This window comes from Macrobrachium rosenbergii, chromosome 10, assembly GCF_040412425.1.
Source record: "Macrobrachium rosenbergii isolate ZJJX-2024 chromosome 10, ASM4041242v1, whole genome shotgun sequence".
NCBI lineage: Eukaryota > Metazoa > Arthropoda > Malacostraca > Decapoda > Palaemonidae > Macrobrachium > Macrobrachium rosenbergii.
This window is the reverse complement of record NC_089750.1, coordinates 72,879,523-72,907,138: the sequence shown is the minus strand read 5'-3', so window position 1 is coordinate 72,907,138 and position 27,616 is coordinate 72,879,523. Positions and strand designations below refer to the sequence as shown.

The 27,616-nt window shown below is 38.3% G+C and overlaps 2 protein-coding genes across 2 annotated transcripts; one reads left to right on the top strand and one right to left on the bottom strand.

The window, feature by feature from the left end:
- On the bottom strand, window positions 1–8,579 carry LOC136842857 (cytochrome P450 9e2-like). Its single transcript, XM_067110734.1, has 6 exons — window positions 8,270–8,579; window positions 2,660–3,425; window positions 2,251–2,472; window positions 1,949–2,009; window positions 1,311–1,501; window positions 1–224 (listed from the first exon to the last, which is right to left on the bottom strand). The coding sequence occupies exons 1-6, from the start codon at window positions 8,447–8,449 to the stop codon at window positions 52–54; spliced, it is 1,593 nt and encodes a 530-aa protein (XP_066966835.1). The 5' UTR covers window positions 8,450–8,579; the 3' UTR covers window positions 1–51.
- Window positions 5,100–26,051, top strand: LOC136842853 (alpha-mannosidase 2C1-like). The gene is made up of 18 exons (XM_067110727.1): window positions 5,100–5,198; window positions 10,907–11,403; window positions 11,951–12,192; window positions 12,624–12,765; window positions 13,176–13,371; window positions 14,133–14,334; window positions 15,311–15,568; window positions 17,520–17,668; window positions 19,363–19,518; window positions 19,970–20,203; window positions 20,363–20,532; window positions 20,901–21,107; window positions 21,576–21,814; window positions 22,295–22,602; window positions 22,905–23,080; window positions 24,398–24,479; window positions 24,844–24,975; window positions 25,268–26,051. The coding sequence occupies exons 2-18, from the start codon at window positions 11,265–11,267 to the stop codon at window positions 25,443–25,445; spliced, it is 3,210 nt and encodes a 1,069-aa protein (XP_066966828.1). The 5' UTR covers window positions 5,100–5,198; window positions 10,907–11,264; the 3' UTR covers window positions 25,446–26,051.
- The last annotated feature ends 1,565 nt before the right edge of the window (window positions 26,052–27,616 follow it).

The window sequence follows — 27,616 nt, the reverse complement described above, 5'->3', positions numbered from 1 at the left end:
TTTATGTATAGTATCTTTATTATAAAAAAAAACTCCATTACTATCGCATCTTCATTCACCTTCGAGAGGTGTCAAGATGATGTCGATACCATTCTTGGGTCTCAGAACGGCCGAATTACCTCCTTCGAGGACGATCTCGTCGCATCCTGGAGCCAATTTCAAGTCCGCTCTGAGGACCAGCTTGGCGAGGGCGACCTTGGCTTCCATGAGGGCAAACCTCATCCCTTTGGAGGTACAGAAGGAAGTAGAATGGGTGTTTTTTTCAGAAATTAATTTTTTTTCAGGGATTGCAGATCACAGGAAATGGAGGTATACATGTTTAAAATGACATAAATTAAAACTGGTGTTACCTCTGTAAAATATATCATATTTGCCGATGAATTTATAAAAACATGATAGGTTGCCTTCAAGAATCTCCTCTTTAGTATTGGAATAACTGAACATGTATACTGTATAGCTAAGTAATCAAGAATATAGTAAGTGCCATGTTGACTCAAATGTTTTTATATAAAGTATATTATATATTAGTGCCCAGATGTTTATAAAAGAAACGCAGATCTAATGCTCATTTCAAGACAGTTAAAATAAAGATGGTTATTACGTCAGATTGAATCAAGGCCATCAATTGCTGTCAAGAAACGTACTTCGCTACCTGCAGTCCAGACAAGAGATTTTCCAGACTTCTGCCTTTTCATGTGGTCGTCTTTTGGAAAACAGCATTTTCGCTTTTCGACCCAGCCAGTGTAAATACGAAAAAGGAAGAATAACAATAGGCGTATTCCCTTCAGCATTGCTGTTAGGGGCTATTTTGGGGTTGCTGTCATATACCCCTGATTTGTAGTTCTTGCTCTTACCTATACAGTTTCTGAAGCTGCTAAGTCAGTAGCTCTTGCTCTTACCTATACAGTTTCTGAGGTCGTTTGGTGAGTAGCTCTTGTTCTTACCTATACAGTTTCTGACGCTGTTTGGTGAGTAGCTCTTGTTCTTACCTGTACAGTTTCTGAGGCTGTTTAGTGAATAGCTCTTGCTCTTACCGCTACAGTTTCTGAGGCTGTTTGGTGAGTAGCTCTTGCTCTTACCTGTACAATTTCTGAGGCTGTTTGGTGAGTAGCTCTTGCTCTTACCGTTACAGTTTCTGAGGCTGTTTAGTGAGTAGCTCTTACCTATACAGTTTCTGGAGCTGTTTAGTGAGTAGCTCTTGCTCTTACCTTTACAGTTTCTGAGGCTGTTTAGTGAGTAGCTCTTGCTCTTACCTATACAGTTTCTGAGGCTGTTTTCGCTGAGCCTTGACTTGTAACATTAGGTCTTACCTATACAGTTTCTGGGGCCCATCCCGAAGGGTATGTGGGTAAAACTCTTGATGTTGGCCTTGTTTTCTGGCATAAATCGGTCGGGTAGAAACGCCTCTGGTTCTGGCCAGTACCGGGGATCCCTGTGGACGCTCCACACCAGACATTGGACTATAGATCCCACGGGGATGATCAAGTCGGTTCCTGGTAACCTGTCATCAAATCGGAAATTATTTTTGTTTAGTATGTTGAGTACATTCGTTTAATACACAGCATAAGTATCAGTGATTTAAACCCTTTTTTGTACGCTGGCCCAGTGGATGAACAGCCAAATCCCATGTTGCAAGATCAAGATAAGAACAGGAAACAAAATGGAGAAAGTATTGATGTTTGTTCACTGTGGTTATGGAAAATGCGATAGGGGACGCCATTAAGTATCTCTGTAGGTAGAGAAGGAAAGGTGTCATCAACCAAAATATATTCAAATATTTAAGCATACATGAAGTCGTACACTTGTGAATATGATATAAAAAAAACGAAGAACAAGAATTAGGAATGGAAGTGAGTGAAGACATTATTATTGGCCAAAAGCACACAAATACATCGAGTAAACTTGTCTTTTCCTAAAAGTGCTTGCTGTTGGAAGAATCAGGACTTACTTATATGTCTTAGTGCACATGCGCTGTAAGCGTGGACCCGGTGGGTATAATCGCAGAGTTTCTGAAAATAAACCAGAAGCTTTTAAGAAGACTTATTTTAAAAGTTGTCACCTCAACCGTCTATTTGAAATCGGCATCCTTCTATTTTTAAACTGGAATTATGCAAAATAACGTAAGAAAATAACCACACAATAAAGCATAATGAATAGTGAGACCCATCTGCTAAACTTATGGCCTCCGAACTATCAACTGTGACTATGTCTTACCCACGGTCTAGGTATATATGTAGATCGTGGTCTTACCCATCAAACACGCATCGAGAAATTTCGCTTCCATGAGGCCGCTGTAGGGAAGATCTCCCTCGTTGTCCTTCTTCATCTGCCTCATTTCCCTTCGAAGTCTCTCCTGTTCCTCTGGGTTCTTGGCGAGGAGGAACGTAGCGAAGGCCAGCGTCGATGCGGTCGTGTCGTAGCCAGCTACCAAGAAGAGTAGACACTGGGCTACGATTGTGTTGTCGTCTAAGCCTGTTGTGAAATGAGATTCTTTTTAAGTTATAGAATTGAGATTTAGTTTCGTTACGCCCTGTTTTCTGTATTTTTAAGGAGATTGTCGACTTTGACTGACCCTATCACAGCTCTTTAGACATTGATTATATAAAAACGAATGGAAAAAGATACGTCATAGCCTCTTAGTCTAAAGGTAATCGCTTACGCTGCTTCCGTAAAACCTCGGCCATGCCCTTAACGAGAGATTCTTTGTCGCAGTGACCCTCTTCATGCAAACCCATCGTTTCCTCGGTTAGGTCTGTGTTAGCCTCTTGAGGCCCTACATCGAGGAGTAGGTCTAGGAAGTCGCCTCGTCTCACTCCACGCTTCTTCCTCTCCGAAATGGTCTGCGTCACGACTTCCTTAAAGAAGTCGAGTTCAGGAGGGTTTAACCTGATTTGCAACATCGAGAAGACCTTTGGGGCGAGGCGATACAACAAGAATTTGAGTAGTCTCGACCTCGGCACGGTGAAAAACTCTGACACTTTCTTAGGAAACTCGGCCTCTTCATTGACGAGAGAGTTGCACTCGATGCCGAAGGCGCAGGAGGCCAGGGTATCCACCGTGTAGCGACCGAAGTTATACTTCATGTCGACGGAAGGTTTCTTGGCGGCTTCCGCCAAGCAGAATGAGACGAGAGCGTCCGCCTTTGCGCAGACGAGATGGAACATCGACTTCATCTTGCCCGAGGAAAAGGCGGGAGAGATCACCGAGCGCAGAGATTTCCACTCCTCGCCCCTTTTAGACGTCAGCATGTGGTTCATGACGCTGTCTCTTTCGGTGGTCATGACCGCCTGAATGCGGCGGTCGGTGAAGTGGCTGAAGTCCTTGACTAGAATGCACTTCGTGAGGTATGGGTCACCGACTACCAGTATTGGGTTGTGGAACTCGTATACTCCGGCATAGGTCGATCCTCCGTATCTTCTGTACACCTGAGAATGAGGACCGTTATTTCAGTTGAAAGGATAGCCATTGTAATAATGAGCAAATAAAGGTTTAGGGCCATGAAATTGCAAAAAAAAATATATATATATATTTGCTTAATTATATGAAAGGTCATTGAAACTTTGATATCTGTTGCAATGGGAAATTGGTGTTATTTTTTTCAGAAGGTACCTTATTGGGGAGAAAGTGTATGTGTCTGTTTCGTACATACACGCGAGCGCGTACACATATGTATAATTATGTATACAATAATATGTGTATGCACTTAATCACAAACAAACCTATTGCATACGCCTTCGATCTTGGTGGTCTGTCTATATGGGTTGAACCAGGAGCAAGAGCCTGTGCTGGCATAAGGCCAGATAAATTTACAAGTATATCTTTCACCCACCTTGTTATGATTCCCTCGGGAGGCGAATGTACTGTAGATCTCTCAAATATTATATTACAACAAAAGATCATGTCGGGTTCTTTGGCCCGTATCCCCGTTTATTTTTGTTCGGTAGCTTTAATTCGAAGTCAGTTTTCTTGCTTTTCATATCCGGGATGTAGATGCTTTCGTTCACTTTGTTTGGTTTTATGTACAGCCCTCCACAGGGATAATTCCCTCTCTGGCGGGCCCTTGTACGTTTTCGATATAAGGTGCTTCTTATATTTTATAATTGTCTTTCAGTGTTTTCTCGTCAGTTAAGTATACCTTAGTTTTACCAGACCACTGAGCTGATTAACAGCTCTCCTAGGGCTGGCCCGAAGGATTAGACTTATTTTACGTGGCTAAGAACCAATTGGTTACTGAGCAACGGGATCTACAGCTTATTGTGGAATCCGAACCACATTATAGCGAGAAATGAATTTCTATCACCAGAAATAAATTCCTCTAACTCTTCATCAGCTGGCCGGAGACTCGAACTCGGGCCAAGGCGAGTGCTAATCCACAGCTCTACCGACTCGTCCAACGATAACGTAACTCCTGCAGAAGTCTTTAGTTCCTTTTTAAATTTGCATTCCTCTTGTATGCTCTTCACTCCCGGATCATTTATCAGATTTCTAATAGTGTTATTTTTATTTCCTACGGACTGTATGTTTATTAAATTGCATAGAAGATTATTAGTGAAAAGTCATGGTCCGTACTATTTTTCACCTTTGATACATATTCTTTATATACTGTGCACTTATTGCCATCATATGTTTTATGTTTAGTATCACTATGGCCTTTCTTTACACAATTTTTACGCTTGAAGATGCTGCTAGCACATTCATTTGATTTGTGATTTTAACCACATCTAGAGCAAGCTTGGTCATTTCTACAATTTGTTGCGCTGTGACCAAATTCCTGACATTTATAGCACTGATAGGGCATGTAACAGTCATATACTTTGCTAATTCAAATCATTCGCTAAAATTCTTTTGACAGTGCAGTGTATAGGGAAAGTGAATAACCCAAATGATTTAAGGCTCCATAAAAGCTTAATCAGCCACAAATCTATGGCTATCAGCGTCGCCCTTATTCCCCTCCCTACGTCATGAAAGAAAGAAGAAGAATCTGTTTGTGTAAACATGACTTTGTGGCGAAGGCTGGCAGTGTGTATTAGCGTTCTATAATCGTTAAAATACTTCTTGAGAAGTAACTCCGGTTTAAGATGTTGACTCCGCTCTGCCAATTCCACCATGACTGTGATTTCTAGGCGTCAAACTTCACGTATTGTGTTAAGGATTGTGCGCTCTTTCTGAAGGTCCCAGTCTGGCAAAATTGATCAAGGGTAAGGTTAGTTGGTAATCCTACAGTTCAGGGGTCCAAATTCGCTGTTTAGGTTAGCATGCGTGCTACGTAGTGTTATCCTAACAAATGTTGTCATTCCCTTTTAATTTTCGATGCTGTGTAACCCAGCGGACCCTGATATAATTGACTGATTCATGAAAATTTGATTATAAGGCCAAACGTGGGCATTTCTGCCATTCAGTGCTATACCCTCGCAAGGAAAGCGACCAGACCTTCCCAGGGTGGGCTAGGAATATTAATGTTTGTAATATTGTAATATTCCTACATGTTTATACGTATGTGTTGTCCACACTCGCAAACTTGTTAAAGACATTGAGAAAGATCCCAATGAGTTTTGTAAAGCAATCGGACATACCTCTGACTCTTCGGCTACTGCAAAAAAAAAGTTACTTTTTACTAGGACAGTCAAATTAAGACCTGTCATCTTGGTAGGTTTTCTCATCACAAGACTAAAAAATATTGATTGGAAGAAGTAACAGACTGCAGCATTGGTTATCAGTATCATGGATTATCTAGGGATTAGAACTTCAAGTATGCTTCAACCGGATTCGTAAAACTAACATTTGTGTATGGACATTCATACAAGCAGTGCGCGAATTTCTTCACTGATGAAGGTAGCCGGTTGAACAAAAACGTGGTTTACTTGACCTCCGTAACATGAAGTTCGATATGCAATGGACGTCAAGAAGAAGCAGTAGATTTTGATGATATTTCTAACACATACAGAAACATACGTCTAACAATAACCCGGGTTCAGCTGGCTCATTCAACCTCTAACAGCGGGACAAAGATGGACTGTCCTGCAGAAAACTTAACACAACATCAGCTGCTCTTATACTAGGGCTAAAGCTCTTCAGAAGTGCGTCGACCCTCACTCAAAAATTGCTTTTTCTGGGATGTCAAGAATTTCGTTTAATAATCATTCAAAGCACGGCACTAAGACGTGACTTAATGCTGATCATTTTTCCCAGTAAGTGCGTCTGCTAGCCTTTATCAGGGTGATAGGTTCGTTCGTATCTGTTATTTTTAGCGACTGCTTGATAAGGTGCTTATATACTGCTTCAGGTTAATTTATGAGTACTATCTATCATCATTTTCTTGATAATAATGGTGAGGTGGTATAGAGAGAGAGATGTAATAAGGTGGGTGAAAAATAATAATCCACTTGTAGCAGGCTACGTCCTAGTTCTATGTTTTCAGTTAATTTCCAGAAATGTGTCGTTTTGAGGGGGGGTTGTGTTCATGACCTGAAAGAACCAACTGTATGACATTTTTTCCTATTTCAGACCGTAACCAGAACATTGGTAATTAAATAGACTTTTCCCGTTAGCCGTATTTCAGTCCTAATTATCAGGTAGGCCTACCCATAAATGTGTTAGCTTCCCCAGTAGGTAAGGTCCATTTGCTAAGACTCTTCCTGAATACTGTTCTGTTGAACCGTGTCACAGAATCAGTAGTTCAGTACTAAGTCAGGCTGCTTATTCCCATCACGTATTGACGAGTTTATCCACCGGTCGTAATTGCTACTGAGGTGGAAGAGCGTGATCAAGTGGTGTTTTCTGTTTGCTGTTCATGTTTTACCTTTTGAACCTTAATCAACCTTTTGTGATTTTATATTGCATGTGTTGGTGAATGCAGTGATACATGTATAATTGCCAGAAGTATAAATTAGGGTGCTACCATATGGTAGTTGGGCGATAATGTCAAATCTGATTAAGTTTTTGTGACCGAGTGAGCAAATAGATTTAAGCTGCAGTTGTGGTTGTAGCTTCGTTTTACCTATCTAGAAGTTTTCATCAAGTTACCCCGTTCATTCGTATCTCTTGCTAAACTAAACTGGAAGTAAGGTTTTAGCCGAATTATGCTCTTAATTTGTCACAGCTGAGTAGCGGTGGTCATTAGTCTTGGATCCAGAAGTAATTTGTCACAGAAAATAGTCTCATGAAGGTTTTGTTTAAAGTGTTATTGTACGATATATAACATTCCGTCTTCATGCAGATAAATATATTCAGTATTTGGTTATTAAGATTTGACTATTGAAATTGGAAAATTATGTGCAACATTTGATGATAGCATCTACTATGCAAATTTCAGCAGCTATAAGCCTACTGAAAATTGATATGAAGTTTCATGTAGGTTCCTACAATATTATAAAATAACAGGAAACTAGGCACAAAAGTTAGAAGGTTATTAGTCGAGATCTAAATTCAAAGACAGTATCAGAGAAAGGGTGTCAGTCAGCATAACGCGCACGCACTCTATGAGCAGTAATGTTTGATGGTTGCAGTAATCCTGATGCCAAAAGCGTATCAGCAACCGCACCTGTGTTACCTCTCTATACCCGTTTTCTCTTGCTCCTCCTACCCCTTCCTTCCCTCTCCCTCCCTCCACCCCCTCACCAGCGGACTCCCCTCCCCAAACAATTAACACTTTTAGGGTAGCAGTGTCCAGGTAGGAGTACTACTGCACCTAAAGTCAAGCCTTTTCACTTTGTCATGCTACGTGAATTCCTCCATTAATCATGTAATATTAAGTTTCCTACAAAACTTTCCGCCTGACTTGGAGGATGACTCACTGAAGTCGTTATCTCAGGGGTTTGTTGTTTTGCTGTTTAAAGGAGCCCAGTTTAGCACACGTTCGAATGCCGCACTCTAGAGCAGGTGGATTATGGACTTGGAATCCATTGTTGTCGAACTTGCATAGGACAATGTTTGATGCTCGGTTCTTTTTTTTAGTGTAAAATCACGAGTATATCTTATCCTATGGTTCCATTGAGTATCACTGCTTAAGGTGTCAGGGCAGTCACGCCTCTCTTGGTCAACACCACGACCTACTCTGACCTGCATCAAGAAACTGTTCCTCAACACTTTCTTCCCAGTCGCCCACTTTGCATTGATACATACCACATACCATTTGTATTCCTGTATTTAATATGCGCGTGTTTGTGTATATGTATAAATTAATGTACAGTTGTGACATCTAGTACTAACAGTTCATACATTATAGTTTACGAAAATAGATACAAAACGTAAAAAGAAATGGGACATTCACCTCATTTTCAAAGATCCACCTCCCCTTCTTCTTGCTGTACATCTTATGGACGTGACCCAGGAACGGAAGTGGCGGGGGGCAGGGCACGCCCTTCGACGACCAATAGCTGTGTTTCCGTCGGGAATAGAACCATAGACTCAAGAACACAGACACGAACAAAATCAGACACACAGTCCACATCTTGCAACAAAAACTTGCTTTTACGAAATATCTGGTGTCGTTTGGTTGACAGAGAAGCGAGAACTGGAAGTTTTATATGTATCCTCTGTCTAGTACTTGTGACTTTTTAAGTGCAGCTCTTGACAGGCAACGGAGGAGGGGGAGGAGGAGCAGTGACTACGCACATGATTATCAGGAAAGCACAAGTGTTGCCATGTTTATTTTGTTTAGGGATTCTCTCTCTCTCTCTCTCTCTCTCTCTCTCTCTCTCTCTCTCTCTCTCTCTCTCTCTCATTTCGATTTTAGACTGATGATAAAACCTTGAAATTCATAAGAGCGTGGTTGGTTTTATATATATATATATATATATATATATATATATATATATATATATATGTGTGTGTGTGTGTATATGTATATATGTATGTATATAAGCATTAAGCTGTTTCCCCTAGCAGGGGTGGCTTCAGAGAAATAAAACACAATGGTCAGTGCCATAGCCATACTTTTAGTAGCTGAATTGTTCAGTAAAGCTTCAGAACTTGACCTATTTCATTCACCTACACAAAAGGCTCACGAGCAGTATGTCAAACTCCCAACACACACTGCACCGTTTAGGCACTGAGATTCCTCTTTTCCAACAACTCATTCATGCCATCTATCCAACCCTTTCTGTGTCTTGCTCTCCTTCTAATATCTCTGAGTATGCACACTTTCATCTATGTTCATCCATTCTTCCCACATGACCAGACCATCTCAAAATACTCGTTATTTCTTTTATCCCTTCACTTAACCTAACATTTTTACCACTAATATAACCCCACATTTTTCACCCTATCAAGTTTTCTTAGGCTGCATAGGCCTATACTTCATGAGCAATTCATCTCGAGAGCTTCCACATTATTTTCATTCACATGCAGTGCTCAAACGTTGCTTCCATAGAGGGGAATTGACTCAACAAGTAATGTGGAGATGCAAAAGGAATGATAAAAAGGTTAGAGGAGATGAAAGGATGGGTCATTGTGTTTTGAAATGGTTCATCCATGTGGAGAGAATGGAGGGCAGCATGATTCGCAAAAAGCCTTTAATATGGAATTGTTAGGAGGAGGAGAGGAATGTCTATAAAATGATGGATAGAGGGATTTAAAGCAGTTTCAGAAAGGAAGGGATTTTAATTCTAGCAAACACAAGAGTGAGGTTAAGTAGGGATGGATAGTGAAGTGTGTGTATGGTGTATGGGGTTTGAATTACTGCTGGTGACCTGTGTAGGTGTAAGGTGTGGTCGGTGTTGCAGAAGTTTTCTGCACGGGATTCTTTTTATATATATATATATATATATATATATATATATATATATATATATATATATATATATATATATATATATATATATATATATATATATATATATATATATATATATATATATATATATATATATATATATTGCATAAAGACCTTGTACTTTGAAACTTGTACCTTCAAGTTAATGACTAAACCATTCTATATTGTTTTAAACCAGTCCTGTTCTGTGTTGGTATATATATATATATATATATATATATATATATATATATATATATATATATATATATATATATAATTTACACCAAGATGAACACCTAAGCATAACTGCAGCAAATATTCTTTATTTTAAGTGAAAGCTTGTAACAAGGTTATCAAGTTTAAATCGTCAACATTGGCCTACAACCCTCGCTGACAAAACTAAATTTTTAGCAAAGCCACAATTTCCTTAAACGTTTATGAGAAATTTATTATTCCTCGTTCGTGCTTTTGAAGTTTCCATTCGTGTTTGATTATGAATAAAACTAAACAATTTCCAAACATCATTCATACAGACTGTGATATGGACTGTTACCAGCAGGGAGAGTACGAAGTATCTTATCTCGTGCATTTGCAAAAGTATCTCCTGATTGGCGTGAGACAAAGGCCCTATTGTTTCATAAACCGAAATTGTTGAGGCCGTCACTAGCGGTTTTTTCATTGTATTTGTTATAGTATTGTTTTAAGCGACGTTACGAAAACTGACAGTATATTGTGTTGGGAGTTAGTAGGCTACTATCAGATCACGTACCCATATATCTTACGGACACCAGTTCATCTCTCGGTTCTGCATTGCTATTTAAGGATGGACTACACTAATTATTATTATAATATAAACATCCTCCTCTTCCATCAATCATTATCTACAGTATGAGTCTAAAAAGGGTTCGGTGTTGACCTCGGGGGTTGATTGTACAAACCACAGGGTCTGAAGTCCCGAGGAGAGGGAGTCGACTGAACTTTTGTTAAAGGAATAAGAAAATGAATGAAGTTTTTCAGTAACAGTGGTATTAATCGTACAAATACGTGAAATATAGGAAGAGGGATAGAAATTTAATAATGGATGATTAAAAGTAAATTTAAAATATATAAAAGATAAATATTTAAAGTTATTTTTTATTTTTACAAATCTAGGCGTCGATGAGGGACCAAGAGCAATGATCTAGTTAAATTCATGAGTCTGAACATCCAGCCTCCCCCTTCCTTTCGCACAAGCAAGCAAACACACACACACACACACACACACACACACACACACACACTGCATAGAGACACCGGAGCCGTTAATTAAAATGTTCTAGGCCAAATGTTATTTGCCATCCATTGTAACTGGCGATTACGTTATCACGGCCAGACACCACAAATATTTGTCACTGGACTACAAAGGTACATGCGGCTTTTATGAAGGGCGATAAGACCACTTTTATAAATCAACGAGCGCCGATTCGACGGCATTCCGTCACGTCCTCTCTTGCTCTCTTCCTCACTCAACATGGCGGACCCGGGAGTCCAGGCGAGCATCCACAAGAACCTCAAGACGACGCTTCCGAGGATCAGCAATTTCATCAGCTCCAACCGCTTCCGGGAGGTGAATTTGGTGGGCAGACTCTATCCGGATTCACGACCAATTTGTGAGTAGTTCAACGATATATGGGTGTGTTTATAGGTGAGGGATAAGCCTAATATTTAATGTCCATTTTATGTAGTTATCTATTTCTGTATAATTTCGTTTATACTATATTACAATTTGTTATCGAATGTAAAGTATAGATGGACCTCTATACGGGGTACAAAAAGTATGGGCTTTATAATCGCATTAGAAATTCATGTTTCGTTTATTATCCTTTGCCCATCGAATGTTAGATAACGCCTTTATGAATGGATGTTAGTCAAAGTAATAGTCCTAGTTCAGTGAAGCCGGAAGTATTGTATAATTATTTCAATTTCACGATGTTGCATAATACTAATAATTTTCTAGAAAAAAAAGTTAATCCAATTTTAGATTTTTGTTTTAAAGCTGTCTTCTGTAGTCTTGAAATGTGGCGTGAGAGAGAGAGAGAGAGAGAGAGAGAGAGAGAGAGAGAGAGAGAGAGAGAGAGAGAGACATTTGGTCTAAACATGTGAATTAAATCTAAACTGAATGATTGTGCCAATATACAAGTTTTCCCCACCCAACAGCCTTGTCCCACTGGGCACTGCCAGGGGGAGAGGGCGCGTGGCAAGGCTGGGTTTTCGATGACGTCATCAAACAGGAGTTCACGCCAGTGAAAATAGGAGATTCCTTCGGACCCACTTGGACCACGCACTGGTTCAAGCTCGAGTTCGAAATCCCTGAGGAATGGACTGGGAAGGAAGTGAGGATTCGGTGGGGGACAAACTCTGAAGCAACCGTTTGGAGTTACGACGGTCATGTTCTACAGGTGGGTTTTTTTTTTTTCTTTGGCGACTTCTACAATTTACGAAGTATTACCTGCAATGCCTACTTTGCAGGTTCGCCACTAATGTGTTGAATCGCCATATATCTATTGCATCGTTCACATCTATCTTCCGTGCTCTCTCCACTTCCTGTTGGCGTGCGTGTTCTCTCTCGCTTCCTGTATGTGCGTGTGTTCTCTGTAACTTCTTGTATGTGAGTGTTCTCTCCCACTTCCTGTATGTGTGTGCTCTCTCTCACTTCCTGAATGTGTGTTTATTCTATCTCACTTCCTGTATGTTTGTCTCCCACTTCTATATGTTTCTGTGCTCTCCCACTTCCTGTATGTGTGTGTTTGTGAAAGTATGCAAATACAGATGGGTGCAACCTTGCAAGTGACTTTAGTGTACAGTAAAAGATTGAATTTTATTTTTACAGGGGTTGTCTACAGGAGATCCTGATGCTAAGAGACCCGATTACCCCATAACAAGGAGCTATGAAGGACAAGCTGGTCCTCAGGTCTTTTATATTGAAATGGCAGCCAATAAACTTCTTGGTGCTTCCTCTGGTGATCAGATTGGTGAGTTATTTGTTGCTGAATGTCAGGTGAAGTTCATAAGCAAATTAGTTGGATAATGACAATTTTATGGTTGTCAGGCCACTAGTTTACCTTACTGATTCTTGATAGACACCAACTAAAGGTAAATCTCAAATTCATTTGGTGAACATGACTGTCTTCACTCTAGATCTTTTTTTTATGGAAAAAGTAACATCTCCAGCTCAATGAGCCGTCCAAATTCTTGTCTTGGTGCTCTGTCGCATGTCGTCTTTGGATGCACATACTGTATATATGGTGTAGTATTTCTCCTTTAGCTGCATCATTTTAAAGTGCATTGATGAGCTTTTTTTATGTCATTTTGCTGTGTGCTAATGTATCGGTACCCATATAGGAATACCAATTTGACCTCAGTATTCTTCTTGTATTTTCAGATCCTCCTGACCCCAACTTGATGTTTACCCTAAGTCTAGCTGAGATTGCCGTGCTGGACTCGACAGTGTATCAGTTAATCCATGACCTAGAAGTCTTATATCAACTAGCAAATGAGTTAATCCCAGACCAGAGAGGATACCAAGCCATGTACACTGCAAACCAGATGGTGAATAGCATCATAGCTGGTGATGACAGGTAAGTTTAGTTTGGTTGAAAATAGCAGCTGAAGAGGTCATAAATCATTGTGATGTGCCGTTGAACTTCTGGGTTCCAGAGGCCGTTTGTGCCGCACACCTTTGGACAGTGGAACAGTCTCCCTGAGAATGTTGCGCAGTTAGAATATCAAAAGTTCAAGCGAAGATGCTATAAACTACCAAATCACCTTGTATTTTACTAATTTATTTATATTTTTATCTCTCGTATTTATTAATTTATATCTTTTATAATAAGTGATCTCATCTTTCTGTATTTCGTATTATCTTCTGTAACTACTTTCAAATGAACAACATATTCTTTGGAAGCTTGAATTTCAACTCAGTGGCCCTTGTATGCTTGTCCCCTATGAATAGGGTTCATGTTCTGAATACAGTAATAATGATCTCTTTGGCTTTAGTAAAGGTGAGTTAGGCAGTTGGTGTGAAGAAATAAAAAAGGTTTTTAAACAGTTTTTTATGTTTTCATTATGCATACCTCCCACTTTTATTCATATCCATAGGTCCATCCATTCGTCCTGTTTCATATCCCATCCAGCTGATGCATGTCTGTTTCCAAAAAAGACTGGAAATACAAGACTTTTGGGAGATGAGACTGGCCTTCTAACCATTGTTTCTCATATAACTTACAATTTGGCATTCAGTTTGCTTGCGCTAACTGTGTCACAGTTGGTAAAAACGTAATGTTTCCATCAAAGATATATAGAAATTATTTTAAATTTTTATATACGTACTGTGTTTCAGTGGTGCCACAGCCCTGGCCGAGCAGTATTTTGCCAAAGGAAACGGAGCTCGTTGTCACACACTAGCAGCCATAGGAAACTGCCACCTAGACACAGCGTGGCTGTGGCCATATTCTGAAACCAAGAGAAAAGTAGCTCGAAGCTTTGCTTCTCAGCTGAAGATCATGGAGAATTACCCTGAACATATCTTTGTAGCATCACAGGTAAGTTTGCCCCTCCCCCCCTTTTTATTTCTAGTTTTATGGGGAGAGTAGTGACAGTGTGGTAAGCACACAGGGTCATGTACAATTTGAATACTGTATAGTGAATGTTTATAATGAGGAAGATTCAGATTTTAATTCATTGTTACTTTCTGACTATAAACTCGTTGATGGATTAATTTTATGTACTAACCGAGTTTCTTAGATGTGTTATAGTCTGGTTTGTGGACAAAGTAATGAAGTGAAGGTATTGTGCTGGGTGAGACAAGGTGTCCTCACAGTTAAGAGGTCACATATCTTCTAACAACTGCTTTTCATATTTTAAGCAATGATTTCTCATTCAGTTTGTCCACCTAACCAACCATCTAAGCAGAGGTTTGTATCTATAAAAGCAAAATTACAAAATCTTGTTAAGTGCTAAATTTATGTATGGCTTAGTTCCTTGATATGAAAATCGAGTAGTCAGTACCTTTATTTAAAATAAAAATAAAAGAATTTTTTGTTTGTCTTTATCCATCTCTATTATGGATCTTCATTGCTAATTTTAAATCTGTTCTCTGCATCTGAAATTGTTTGTATATATAAAACTTTTCAGTTTCTAGTGCATGGCTATAAATATACAGTTGGTTTCTATATTACCTTAATTTTCGGGAAAACAAAATATAAGCCCTGTAATATTGTGGTGCTACTATAGTAGGTAGTCTTAGCTAGGGGATCAAATGTATTTCGCTATGTTTAGTACTAGCCCCTTGGGGATCAAATGTGATCAAGTGCACTTAAGGACATTTGATCCCCGATGGGCTAGTACTAAACGGCGAAACAGTGTAGAAACACGCAGGTAGACCGCATACTATAGTAGCACCAATATTTTTTTAGTATATTCAAGGAAGATTATCTTTAGCAGTGTTGGTTTAAACTGATAATATAAATTAGATGAATACACATATGGTTACTGAATTTTTTCAGTCTCATTAAACAGGCACAACAGTGGGCTTGGTGTAAAGAGTACTACCCAGAATTGTACGAGAGGGTGAAGGAACAAGTTGCAGCAGGAAAATTTTTGCCAGTGGGATCAACGTGGATTGAGATGGATGGGAACATTCCCAGTGGGGAATCGTTCATCAGACAGTTCTTCTTTGGGCAAAAATTTTACCAACAAGAATTGGGCATGACCTGCAAGGAGTTCTGGCTCCCTGATACTTTTGGTTACTCGGCACAAATCCCGGGTCTTATGAAGGTTAGAATATTGTAAAAGTTTATTTAAGTACCGTACATTGATAAACAGTATATTTTTAAAAAGTTTATTCCAGTACTTTACATTGATAAATAGCATTGTGTTAAAAAATTGAAGTACCGTACATTGAGGATCAGTATATTATTAAGAAGTTCGATGAACAGTATATTATTAAGTTAAGAAGTTTATTTAGGTACTGTACACTGATGAACAGCATACTGTTAAAAAGGATTATTTTGCGTTTGAATGAGAAAATATTCAGAGATGTTTAATTTTAGAGCATGGAAAATTTGTTGATCAGATACAGTACAATTATCTGAAGGATGTGCAACCATGCAAGGGATCATTGTTGGTATCTGATTAGCCAACTTCTTTGGGGAAAAAACTCCAAATCCAGAATCACTGTTTTCAAGAATTACTTTTCAGTTAAAGAGTACAACATACTGTCTCTGAAAATAACACACCCATCAATTGCATTTTGGTCTCTCTATAGTACTTTCATGGAATGTTAGTAGGCCTTTGTATCTATTTTATATAGTGACAGATATCAATATTAGCCTTATTTGTTTTTGTGTTGCAGTCTCTTGTCTCTGTTCCTTGTGAATACTTCTTTACTCACCAATACAGTGTGTTGTTTTTAGACTCAAGTGTTTAACGAGATCTTTGTTTAACTATATCTTTGTTAGGGCTCTCTTTTCATAGTACAGTATATTGACTGAGGTTCTTTTTATATGACCTCCACTAAACCATATAAGATGCCTCCAGTGTTATAATTTTCAGTGCTTTTTTGTACTTCCTTTTGCAGATTCAACTACCTTTTGATTCAACCACCTTTTGTATGCAACTGTCTTAACATGTAGATATTTAGTAGCCAGCATTCTTTATGTTCTTACCAGTTCAGTATTTGGATATCATTGCATTGCAAAACATTATTTGAAACTCTTCTTAAATCTTGGCAGCAAAGTGAACAATAGTTTTCCTCATAAAACTTTTAGGAAATAATTTGGAATTTGTTGTACCCTCTGCAGTCTTATTTGTTTATTTGTCAAATTTTGGACATATGATGTTCTTGTTCTTTTTTATGCATGCACGAAGTTAGCTCTCACCTCTTGGACCCAGGTTAGTGGAGGGTGAGTAGCAACACCCTTTCCTGAGTTTAAAAGCTTTTGCTGCTCCACTTTGGATTTCTTATGCGATTAAGCTGTCTTCAATTTGAAATTTAAATATTGTACAATACAGTACCTCATTAGCTTTGTTAATGAAACTTTGTAAAGCCTCTGTTCATAAATGTTTGGAACATTGCCAAGAAATTCAGGTACTTCCTTCTTTTTCTTTCTGTTTAACAGTATTGAATCAAAGGCAGTTTTGTCTTGTCAATGTCTCTTCCAAAAGGTGACTGTAGTCTTTATCAATAGATACTTGACACTCTTATCACTAGATCCTATGGTCCATTGTCTGGTAGAGCTGAAAGTGAGAGTTTTTCCAGATGGCTTTTGTTTGCTTTTTCTGGCTAAAGCCAAACTTTGGAAATACTGTTGTTCCCTGCTTCCATTTTTCCTGACTCCTTTGTGCTTCAATATCTAGAGATGTTTTTATCACTTCATTGAGAATTAGACCCCCCTATATTTACATTCCCTTCTTTGATGTCTTCCCATTGGGTTTAAGCTAGATAATGGCCTCAAGTAGGCTGTCTCATCAGTCTGTGTATTTGAAGCAAAGAAATAATAAAATTAGAAATACTGTAGGTGGTTTAGGTTAGTCTGCGGAATGTGTTAACCATGAAAGTAAATTGAGAGGTTGTATATCAATAAACAGTGGAGCCTCTTGAGGCATTTGGTGCCAGATAAAAGATTTTGGACTTAGTTTACTCATGGTTGCTAAATGATTAATAAAAATACTCTTTTCTGTGCTTAAAAAATAAATCTTAATAGGATATGTATCTACTCTTTTAAAGCATGTTGGCTTAGAACGGTTTTTGACCCAGAAGATGAGTTGGAGCTTGGTAAATAAATTTCCCCATCACAACTTCGTGTGGGAAGGAATAGATGGCAGTACCGTTTTAGCTCATTTTCCTCCAGGAGATTCATATCATATGAATCTTACGTAAGTTTATCATATTCTTTTTATAAGTGCAATGGGTACTGTACCGTATGTGATTGGTAAGTCTGGAATGAGGTATTTTTGTATTTATTTCTTCTCATAAGTTGCAGGGATATTAAGTTTTTGCAGCTGTATCAAAAGTAAATAAATGTATTGCTTTTGCTTATATATCTGGCATCTAGTTTAAAGTATATGGTAATCAGAACAGTAGAAGGTAATCAAAGAGAATTAAAGTGATGAGAAGGCAGAACATGACTAGACTTCACTCGGAAGTCAGACAGACCCAGCTGCCTTCAGATTGGAGATTCTGCACGGGACTAATAAGAGTTTGGAAAGTAGCAGGGTAGAGAAAACGACTGCAGTGATCCATAAAAAACGAATGGACAATACATTAAGAGATCTTGATGAAAAAGTGCTAAAAACACCAGTGACCACAGGCAGGGCTGAAAAATACTATAGTTTGAGTCAGTAGCAAGGGGAACATAAACCTATAGTTATTATTTGCTTGATGATAGTGCTGGTTATTTACCAGTGCTTTGCAGTTTTACAGACTTCTCATATCTAGTTTATGTGGATAGGGGGGTACTGTCATTGTGTCTGCTATCAGGCAGCAAGTATTTTCTTAATACAAGCCTATTCAGGCCACTTACATTATTTTCATTACATGAATTTCGGGGACCTTACTAATGTTCACGGTGGAATTCTCCCCTAGTTTTCAACGTCTCTATTTAAAGTCTTTAATAGCATAAGAATGATATTTATTTCTCTGTTATTATTTCACCGGCTGACACGGGTCCCCGATCCAGAAAAAGGATTTTGACAAAGGAAAAATCTATTTCTGGGGAGGGGCCCGTGTCACCCGGTGACCCACTCCTGTTTTTCATTCTCTCCCTCCCATGGTAAACATAATTCTAGTGGGGTGGGTGCTAACATGGAATGCAACTAGTATTGCCTTGTGTACAGTCTGCGAGTAGTGCATGGGCTTGTATCGTCACCTCTCTCGTTGGGACTTTTGACATTGGGAATCTTTATAGGGCAGGGTCCCGTGATTGTGACAATCTCACCCTTTACCATATACGACTCCATTTCTTGAGCTCGCTCTGGGGTAGTAACCCCAGCTTTACATTTAGCTTTTCTCTGGTATCTAGCAACGGAATTACCTAGAAATAAGTGCTGAATGGATTGTTTCACCTGGTGACACGGGCCCCTACCCAGAAATAGATTTTTCCTTTGTCAAAATCCTTTTTTTACTTAAAAAACAGACAGGAAGACAAATTAGAAATTATCAGAATTATTTTGGGACAGAACTAAATTTGATCAAAAGCAACTGGAACACTGTATTCTGATTCCTACCACAAATTGGCTCTGATTCACAAGCAAGAATCTCCAGTTACTAAATGCATTACATTTACTGAGGTCCAGAAGCCTTTACGAGAGCCATTTGCATTTGTCAGGTACTGCTGGCAAATTTCATTTTCATAATGCACTCACTTTTTATGACCAAAGTGACATTTAAGTGACAGGATTGAATTTTGTAAGCTGATATTGCAAGTAATTGAAGTGTGGGGATTGAATTTTGCAAGTGTAATAAATGTATTTCTTAGAAGTTTGAGTCAGTTACATAATTATGCAACTGTATACCAGTGTGATGTTGGCAAATTCACTTTTAACGCAAATATTAACTGGATGTTTTGCAGGGTAGAGGAGGCCTTATGGACTGAGAACAACTTGCAGGACAAGGGCAGAGCAGGAATTTCTGCTTTCCTCTTTGGTTTTGGTGATGGAGGTGGAGGCCCAACACAGGACATGATGGAAAGACGCAGGAGATTAGCTGATACCGATGGCTGCCCAAAGTAAATATGAGATTGTTTTCCGGAAAGCTACACTCACCATTTATTCTTGATTGGTTAAATATGTAGTCATAAATCAGTAGAGAAAAATATGTATACTGTAGCCATCCATAGCTAATATACCAGTTCTGTCCAGTTTTGCATAGAGATTAAATTACCTTAGTTTTATTTTACTTGGCTTTCCTCCTTTTGTATAATGCTGGCTTTTTAGTACCAAAAATTATATAAGCTTATTGATAATTGTCCACTTTGTATTGGTTCTGCTTATCAGGCCAGTTAATTATTCATTGCGACACTCATTATCACTAAAATCTTGGTCTAGATTTATATTCCGTACTGTGGAGCCTTATCTTATTGACAGCTAAGAACAATTGTGATCATTTTGACTGTTAGTTTATGCCATTTATTAGGGGAAATGTAGTAGCTTTCTAATGCAGCAGTTGTTGTCAGCCAGAATGGAAATGATGACTCCTGACCAGATGTTTGAGCGGTTAGAATCAGAGAAGCACAACTTCTGCCAGTGGGTTGGCGAGCTATTCCTTGAGCTTCACAATGGGACTTACACAACTCAGGCTACCATGAAGAGACTGTGTCGGAAAGTAGAATTTGCCCTGAGAGACGCAGAATTCTACTTGTCGATGGCTGTTGGTTTGCTGGGAATATCAGTTACTATGCCACTCCTTCAACAGTATGTTAGAGTACATTGGTCAACTTGTGTTTCCCAAATAGTCAGTACTGCACACCATTTGCTTTTGATTAACTTGATGTTAAATCTTGTGGAAAAAGTGCAATCATAATACAGTATGGTGTCTAAACAACAATTTGTTTCATATGGTTACTTCCCTAGATCACTGACAGACCTGGAAACAAGCTGGAAGAAAGTGCTTCTCAACCAGTTCCATGATGTGATTCCAGGCTCTTCAATTGAAATTGTATATCCTCAAGCTGAGGAACTATACAATGAGGCCCTGTTAACAGCTACTGCTGTCAGAGATGAGGCCATTAAGGCAATATTTGGTAAGAAAAGACAGCAAGTTTTTGTCTTAATATTTTTTCAATTTGATTATATGAATATTAAAAAAAGTCGGAAAAATTTGACTCGGTAAATAAGTGTTTTTGTATCATTTATTGGGTGTGTTAGTGACTGAACTCTATCAGCTTATTGGTCATGCTCTAGAAGTGTTTACTGTAATATATGATTAGCATTTTCCTTTTGGAAAGCCATTACTTGGTTACCTGTATGATAAAATGTATGTTACTGTACTTCACATATTTAGCATCTTTCAGTGTAGACCATGATTATCACCCTTGAAGAGATGGCAAACCACAGGTGCATTAACAATATATTGCGTAAAGTACTCCTTAATAAATGTGTTTTACTTTAGGAGATACTGGGACAACATCAAATGTGGTGGTAAACAGTTTACAGTGGTCAAGGGACGAGGTGATGAAATTCCCAGCTGGAACCGTGAAACCAGAAGATGGCACACAAAAAACACAAGATGGTGCTGAAGAGTATGTCCTTGTCTCTGCTCCATCTATGGGATATTCCTTGGTTGTAGCAGGAACACCTCCCTTCCCTGTCACTGTCAGTAAGTATACATGAGACAACAAATTTCTTGTTTCATTCCACTTCATCAAGGAAACTGGAATGCATCAAGCATAGGAAAAAGTTTGGAATTCAGCTGGTTGCTAGAGTAAACTGATTTACTTGGGAACATGTTGGTTAGAAGGCAGTTTTAAATTTAAAGCATTTTAATTTTAAGATAGAGAATTACTGTACTACAAATTGTACATGATTGAAGTTTAAGAGAGAATTACTGTACCACAAATTGTACATGATTGAAGTTTGTGCTTTAATGGGTGCAGAAAGTAACAAATAAGTGCTGCTTCAATGTTTTGCTATACTATCTTGAGATTACACATCACTGTCAGTGAGAACAAATGAATGATGATGATCGAGATTTGAAAGAAATGACAATGCTGACTGCAAAATGTTTTATGTTGGCTGGTCTGAATTTATTTAGTTTTTTAGTTTACATGTTTATTTTTCTTTACAGATGAAGTGGATAATGTATTTGTATTGGACAATGGTATGGTGCAAGCTGAAATTAACTCCACTGGACAGCTGATCAGTCTAAAAGTTGCTGGAGATGATCGTGATGTTTTCCGTCACGTAGATGGTACACAGTTATTTGGGAACCAGGTAACAATCTTTGACGATGAGCCTTTGTACTGGGATGCATGGGATGTCATGGACTACCATCTTGAAACTCCAAAAGTTGTGAATGCCAAAGATGTAAGTTTATTTGCACTGCTTATCTTTGTCTAGCAAATTTTATATATTATTTAGTAGAATATTTTTCAGAAGCCCACAACCACAGGAATGTCAAACTACCTTGCCCATAGTAGATATTACTTTCAAATTTGCTCTGAAAATTTTCACATTTAAAATTTCCCATTATGAGCATCAAATTAGTCTGTTATGGATGTAGTCCATTTAATGTTGTGTCAGCACTATGCATTAGTCAGTCATTAACAGCAAATATTATTTTACCCAAAGTCTCTGTTCAAGAAAAATTGTTTTCTGGGATATGGTATGTAATTAACCAGCATAGGCAAATAATGAAGTTTGTAAATCGTGGATAGACAACACATCACTGAACTTTATTTTCAAAACATTCTAGTGACTTCAACAGCAAGGTATTTTTGTGTACAGTATTTATAAAATTTTATTGTACTGAACAAGATATAAAAAAAATGGTTACTTCCTTCACAGAGCACATACTCCATTACACCAGTAACAATTGTTGAAAGTGGACCACTCTTAGTAAAGCTCCGATGGGGAGCTGAATTAAGCAAGTCGTCTTCATTTACCCAAGAAATAGAACTTGCTGCCGCTTCTCACTCTCTCTCCTTCAGCACTTCAGTCTCCTGGCATGAGGACCACAAAATCCTCAAGACTGTTTTTGATACAAGTGTTCAGACTAACAGAGCAAATTTTGATATTCAGTTTGGTCATCTGCAAAGGCCAACTCACATGAATACTTCATGGGATACTGCCAGATATGAAGTTTGTGGACATAAGTAAGTATGGTGCATACAGTCACCCAGTGTAAAAATAGTATCCTAAAATACAACCATAATTCATGTTTTCTATTACAATAGCATGTTTCCATGCTTCATACTTGTGTTGGACACAGAATCTGATTCCTAAATAAGATGTTATTATGGCTGGGAAAAACTGCAAATTGGTTTACCAGGAAAAGAGGACATCAGCAAGATGCTTTTGGTTATTTAGTGGCTAAAATAACATTAATGATCTATGTTGTATGACAGTTTTGACATTTCAGCCGAGTGCATGTAGTAACAATGCTTTTCTTGATTAGGTGGGCTGATATATCTGAACCAGACTGGGGTTTTGCTGTTCTGAACGAAAGCAAATATGGCTGGATGGCCCGTGGTCATCAAGTTTCTCTCTCTCTCTTACGGTCTCCAAAAGCGCCTGATTACACAGCAGACATGAAAGATCATTCCTTCACGTATGCTGTTATGCCTCACAAGGGTAAGTTTTGTTCTCTTTGATAGGCCTGGATTCTCTGTTCTTTAATAACTGTAATATTATCCATGCATAAGTTCTGTCTAATTTTGTTATCTGTCCATTCAAGCACACGTTTTGCTGGGTTCAAAATAAGTATTGTACTGTATTTCTATTTAGAAATGTGCACGGGCACTAGTACTGTATGTGTAGCATGAATGAGCTGAATGATTGGTAGATGTTCCAGTTTGTTCAAGCATCATGAAGCTGGATTAATCCCACCACTTCTGATAACGTTGCATCGAGTCTTCATGACTAAAACTCCAGTATTCCTTCTTTTTCCATCATGTAAAATCATGATATATCAGTTTTCTACATAGTGCAACTCCATATGTCTATTTAAGTGGATACTGTATTTAGTGTTTGCTAAACAAGTGTTTTGTAGTCTTGGAAAGACATGCTTTTGTTTATTGCTCTATTATAACTCTTCTTCAGCCAAATTCTAACTGATGTACACTGATGTACAGTATTAATGGTATTAAAATTTATAATTTTAAATTTTTGGGATACAAGGGTTCTGGGGTTTACTTTTTATGGGAATTTTGCATTTTATAGTTTGTTCCTTATGAGCCTTCAGTGTATTATCAAATTTTTCATGGCAGCTTTTCCCTTTACAGGATTAGATATGAAATGAGCTCTCTCCTGTCATGTACATTTTCTCCCTGACCTTCCACCAGGTCTTTTAGGTCTCAACTTACCCAATTTTTCCATGTTTTCTTGGGCCTACTTTCTGGTACTTCCGTACCTACGACATCACTGCAAGGGAAGGGCAAGAGTCATAGCTATGAATATCCAGTGAAACCTTCTCATATGTTTTCTTCACCTGACTTGCAACTAAGGTTCCACAAGATTCAAGGATATTCTTCCTAGGCCCATCTACCCTCCTTTGTGACTAGTCATAACAAAGGATGTGCCTGCCGTCTTTTCCCCCAGGGGTTTTCCATGTCAAGTGTGAAAATGGACACTTTTGCAGAAGGGGGGGGGGCTCCAAGTGTGGGTTCTTGATGACCAGTACTGTACTTTCCTATTACTAGAGGGGCTAAATCTTAGAGTACTTAAGCTGCCTTTTGCAAGCCTTTTTTTCAACAAGAATTAGGCAGTCACTGGGCAAACCAAGGCTTCCAGTGACATCCATGTAAACGGCAAACAGCTCACCTGACATCCTTGGATTCTTGGTGGTGTCCCCGGTTTATTTTTTATTTTTGCACCCAACTGCTGATTAATATACTGTGCTAAGAATACAGTTATGGACTAAAGGTCCTAATAGCATAGTATTACTTTCAGGTACCCTACAGGAAGCACAAGTAGCGCAACGGGCGTACGAGTTCAACAACCCTCTCTTGAAATTTGATTTGCCATTGGATGTGTGAGTACTGTACTATAATTACTGGAAGTTCCTTTCATCAGATGCTTAAAACCTGTATGGTCGCAACTGTCAGGTTCAGGTTTTCTCCTTTCTAGATTTTTAGGAAAAGATAAGGCTGTTAATCATCAAAATATGAGCCTTTTACTTTTAATGTTAAGAGAAAAGCAAAAGGGGGCATCTCTTTGTATGTTTTCATTAATAAATAGGGTAAGCTATTTGAGATGCACCTTCTTCTTTGTGAATATTTATTAGTTACAAACTGGAGTGTTGGGTCTAAGAATTCAGGGTAATTCACACCACTGTAGAAATTTTGCTATGTGCTTCAGTTAATGTTAAACAGTTGATTAATTATTCTTAATTATAGGACTTTTGAAGATTCCTGGGTGAGTGTAGAGGGAGATGGGGCAGTCCTTCATACAATCAAACCTGCTGATGATGGATCAGGAGACATCATCATTCGCATGTTTGAGAGTCATGGCTGTAAATCAAAAATAACGTAAGTTGCCTTTAAATATACCTTCAGTTATTTCATCATTTCATCAAAGCATGAGACTGGAGAATTTGCATTAGTTGTCTGGTTTAACACTAAAAAAAATGGCAAGGCAATTTTTTTTACTAATAGATTTGCTTTGAACCTTCAAATACAGTACCAGATTATATAAGGATTTGAGTTGTGGAAAATGTTTCTTTATGTAGGCTTTCCTTTAAATAATCCCTTTTCTTGCTTTTATTAAAAATAGAAGTTTTGGAAATTATTTGCCGGCTTTCTAATTAAAATGTATTTTCAGTGTGAAGCTGTCAATTGCAGTAGCATCTGTGAAAGAAAGCAATGGAATGGAAGCTTCAGGAGTTGATGTACCCTTCTCTGAAGAAGGAGGGGTGACACTTGTCCCTGTTAGCTTTACACCATTTTCCATTAAAGCCCTGAGGCTGGCACCTGGCACAGCTGCCGGGGGGCGTCAGTGAAGATGAAGATCTACTAATTCTTTATTTGGAGAAACAAATCTGCAGTTATGTATGGGTACATACATTTAAAGATAAATCTCAACAGAGAGCTTTTGGGAATCTGTTAGATTTCCCATTTCAGTTAGACTGAAAAGGGGAATCGAACAGATATTCGAAAGCTCTCTGTAGAGATTTATTTTTAAATTTATGTAACCATACATAACTGGATTTTTCTCCATTTCAAGACTCATGCTACTATGAGTACTTTTTACCCCCCCCTTTTTTTTTATTACTGTTTAAATAATGTAGCAACAATATCTTCGACCACTGTGTTTGAAACTCCTGCTAACAAGACATACTTTTATTAAAATTTCTGGATGCTGTTCGGTTCAAAATAGAACCAAAGATTCTTGGGACAGCTGAGTATGTGCTATTGTCTGGAAAAGCCCGATGCTGTATGTATAGAGCCGAGTTTCTCTTTTCAAAACATCACTGGCAATTAATGAATTGATGCTTAAAGGTTTTTTATAGCTGTCCATCAACTGTAGAATTATGCTTGCTTTCCCATAAATTTCATGAAAAATTATTAGAATTCTAGTAAAACAAAAATAAACATTTCCAACACAAGTTTTGAATCATTTAACTTATTTTTCTTAGTGCTAAATGAGCAGAAGTAACAAAGACTTGCATGCATTTTGCATGAATTTTAAGTGCGGTAATGTCTGATAATTCTTCACATTGGTAAAATCAATACAGGAGCTTAAACAAGATCACTATCCTAAAAATGTTTCCTGGGTTTGAAGTAGAGATGCTTGAAGACAAGCTTAACTGCCAAGATAACTTAAGACCACAAAAGGAAAATATTGAATTTTTAAGGGCAGCCTGCAAAATAAAAAGCAAGACACAATATCTCATACACTTCTACAAAGAGCCACAAATTATTTGCATGGGAATTCACCCAAATTAGGTACAGCAAATATGGGAATGATGGATGGAAGGACCTAATGAGTTGGACAGATCCTAATAAGAAAGGTGAGCATGTGTTATGAACAAGTGGTCAGATAAGACCATCATAAACTCTTGACGAGAGTAAAAGAAAATGTGCCGAATAAGGCAACCCCCCCTCTGTCAGGGAATGGAATATCAGGTTTAAACAAAAAGCCAATGAGGTCATTCAGCACTGTCAGTCAGGGTAATAAATTGGGATCTTCCTGTAAGCACATTAATATGCAATGTACTATACTCACCAAACTGGTTAAACAAATCATTTATAACTAACTATACTCACCAAAATCTGTCAAATCTTCTCAGTTCTGTATACAATTTCCCTACTCTGTATCTGATGTGGCTATTCATTTAAAGCATGTTTCCAGCACCTTTGGAGTTGGATGAAGGCTGTTAAAGAGTCTGTTGGGTGAAACATAAAGGGTAAGAATGAGAAAGCAGCACCACCACTGATGTCCATAGACTTGCGACACACTTAACACTGTCGAGGACAAGTCGTATAGGGACGCAGAAGTGAGGTGGCAAGATAAAGAAATCTTTTGTCCAAGGGACATTCCTCCAATGCATAGTAAATGGCCCCTCCTGAAACTGTCAAGATCAAAATTTATGCATTTTACAGCATCCTCAAACTGTACAAGGAAGCCAAGAAACTTCAACTATGAAACTTTGGGGAATACTTGCTTTCTCTAAAGACAATTCTCGTTCTTTATACACTTTCCAGCTGCAGTCAGTTTTAGTAAATCCTTGATCACCTTTAGTGATAACCTCAATATGTCCTAACAAATGCCTCTATCTTAGGGAATGCCAGTAAAACTGTGCCTATGTTAAAACCCTCTTTTTCATCATGCTTAACACTAAGGAACTTTGTGTACATACAATACAATTGACCGAATTAATTTTAGTTCTTCCAGAACTTCTCCACCATAGGGAAACTGAACAACCAACTTTGCTGTCCAACAATGGTTGCAGGAATTCAATGTCTACAGTTCAAGCATTGAATCAATGAAGAGTTGTATAATATTAATCAAGAATGCAACTTCAGATGTTACCACCCCAGCCCTCCATGGCCAAAGGATAACCATTAAAAGGTTAAAAAGTGAGCAGCTGGGGGGGCAAAAGGATGCTGCAACCATCTGGTAAAGACTTATGTGCACTATTTGAAGTGGACTGACAGCGCCACTCCCATT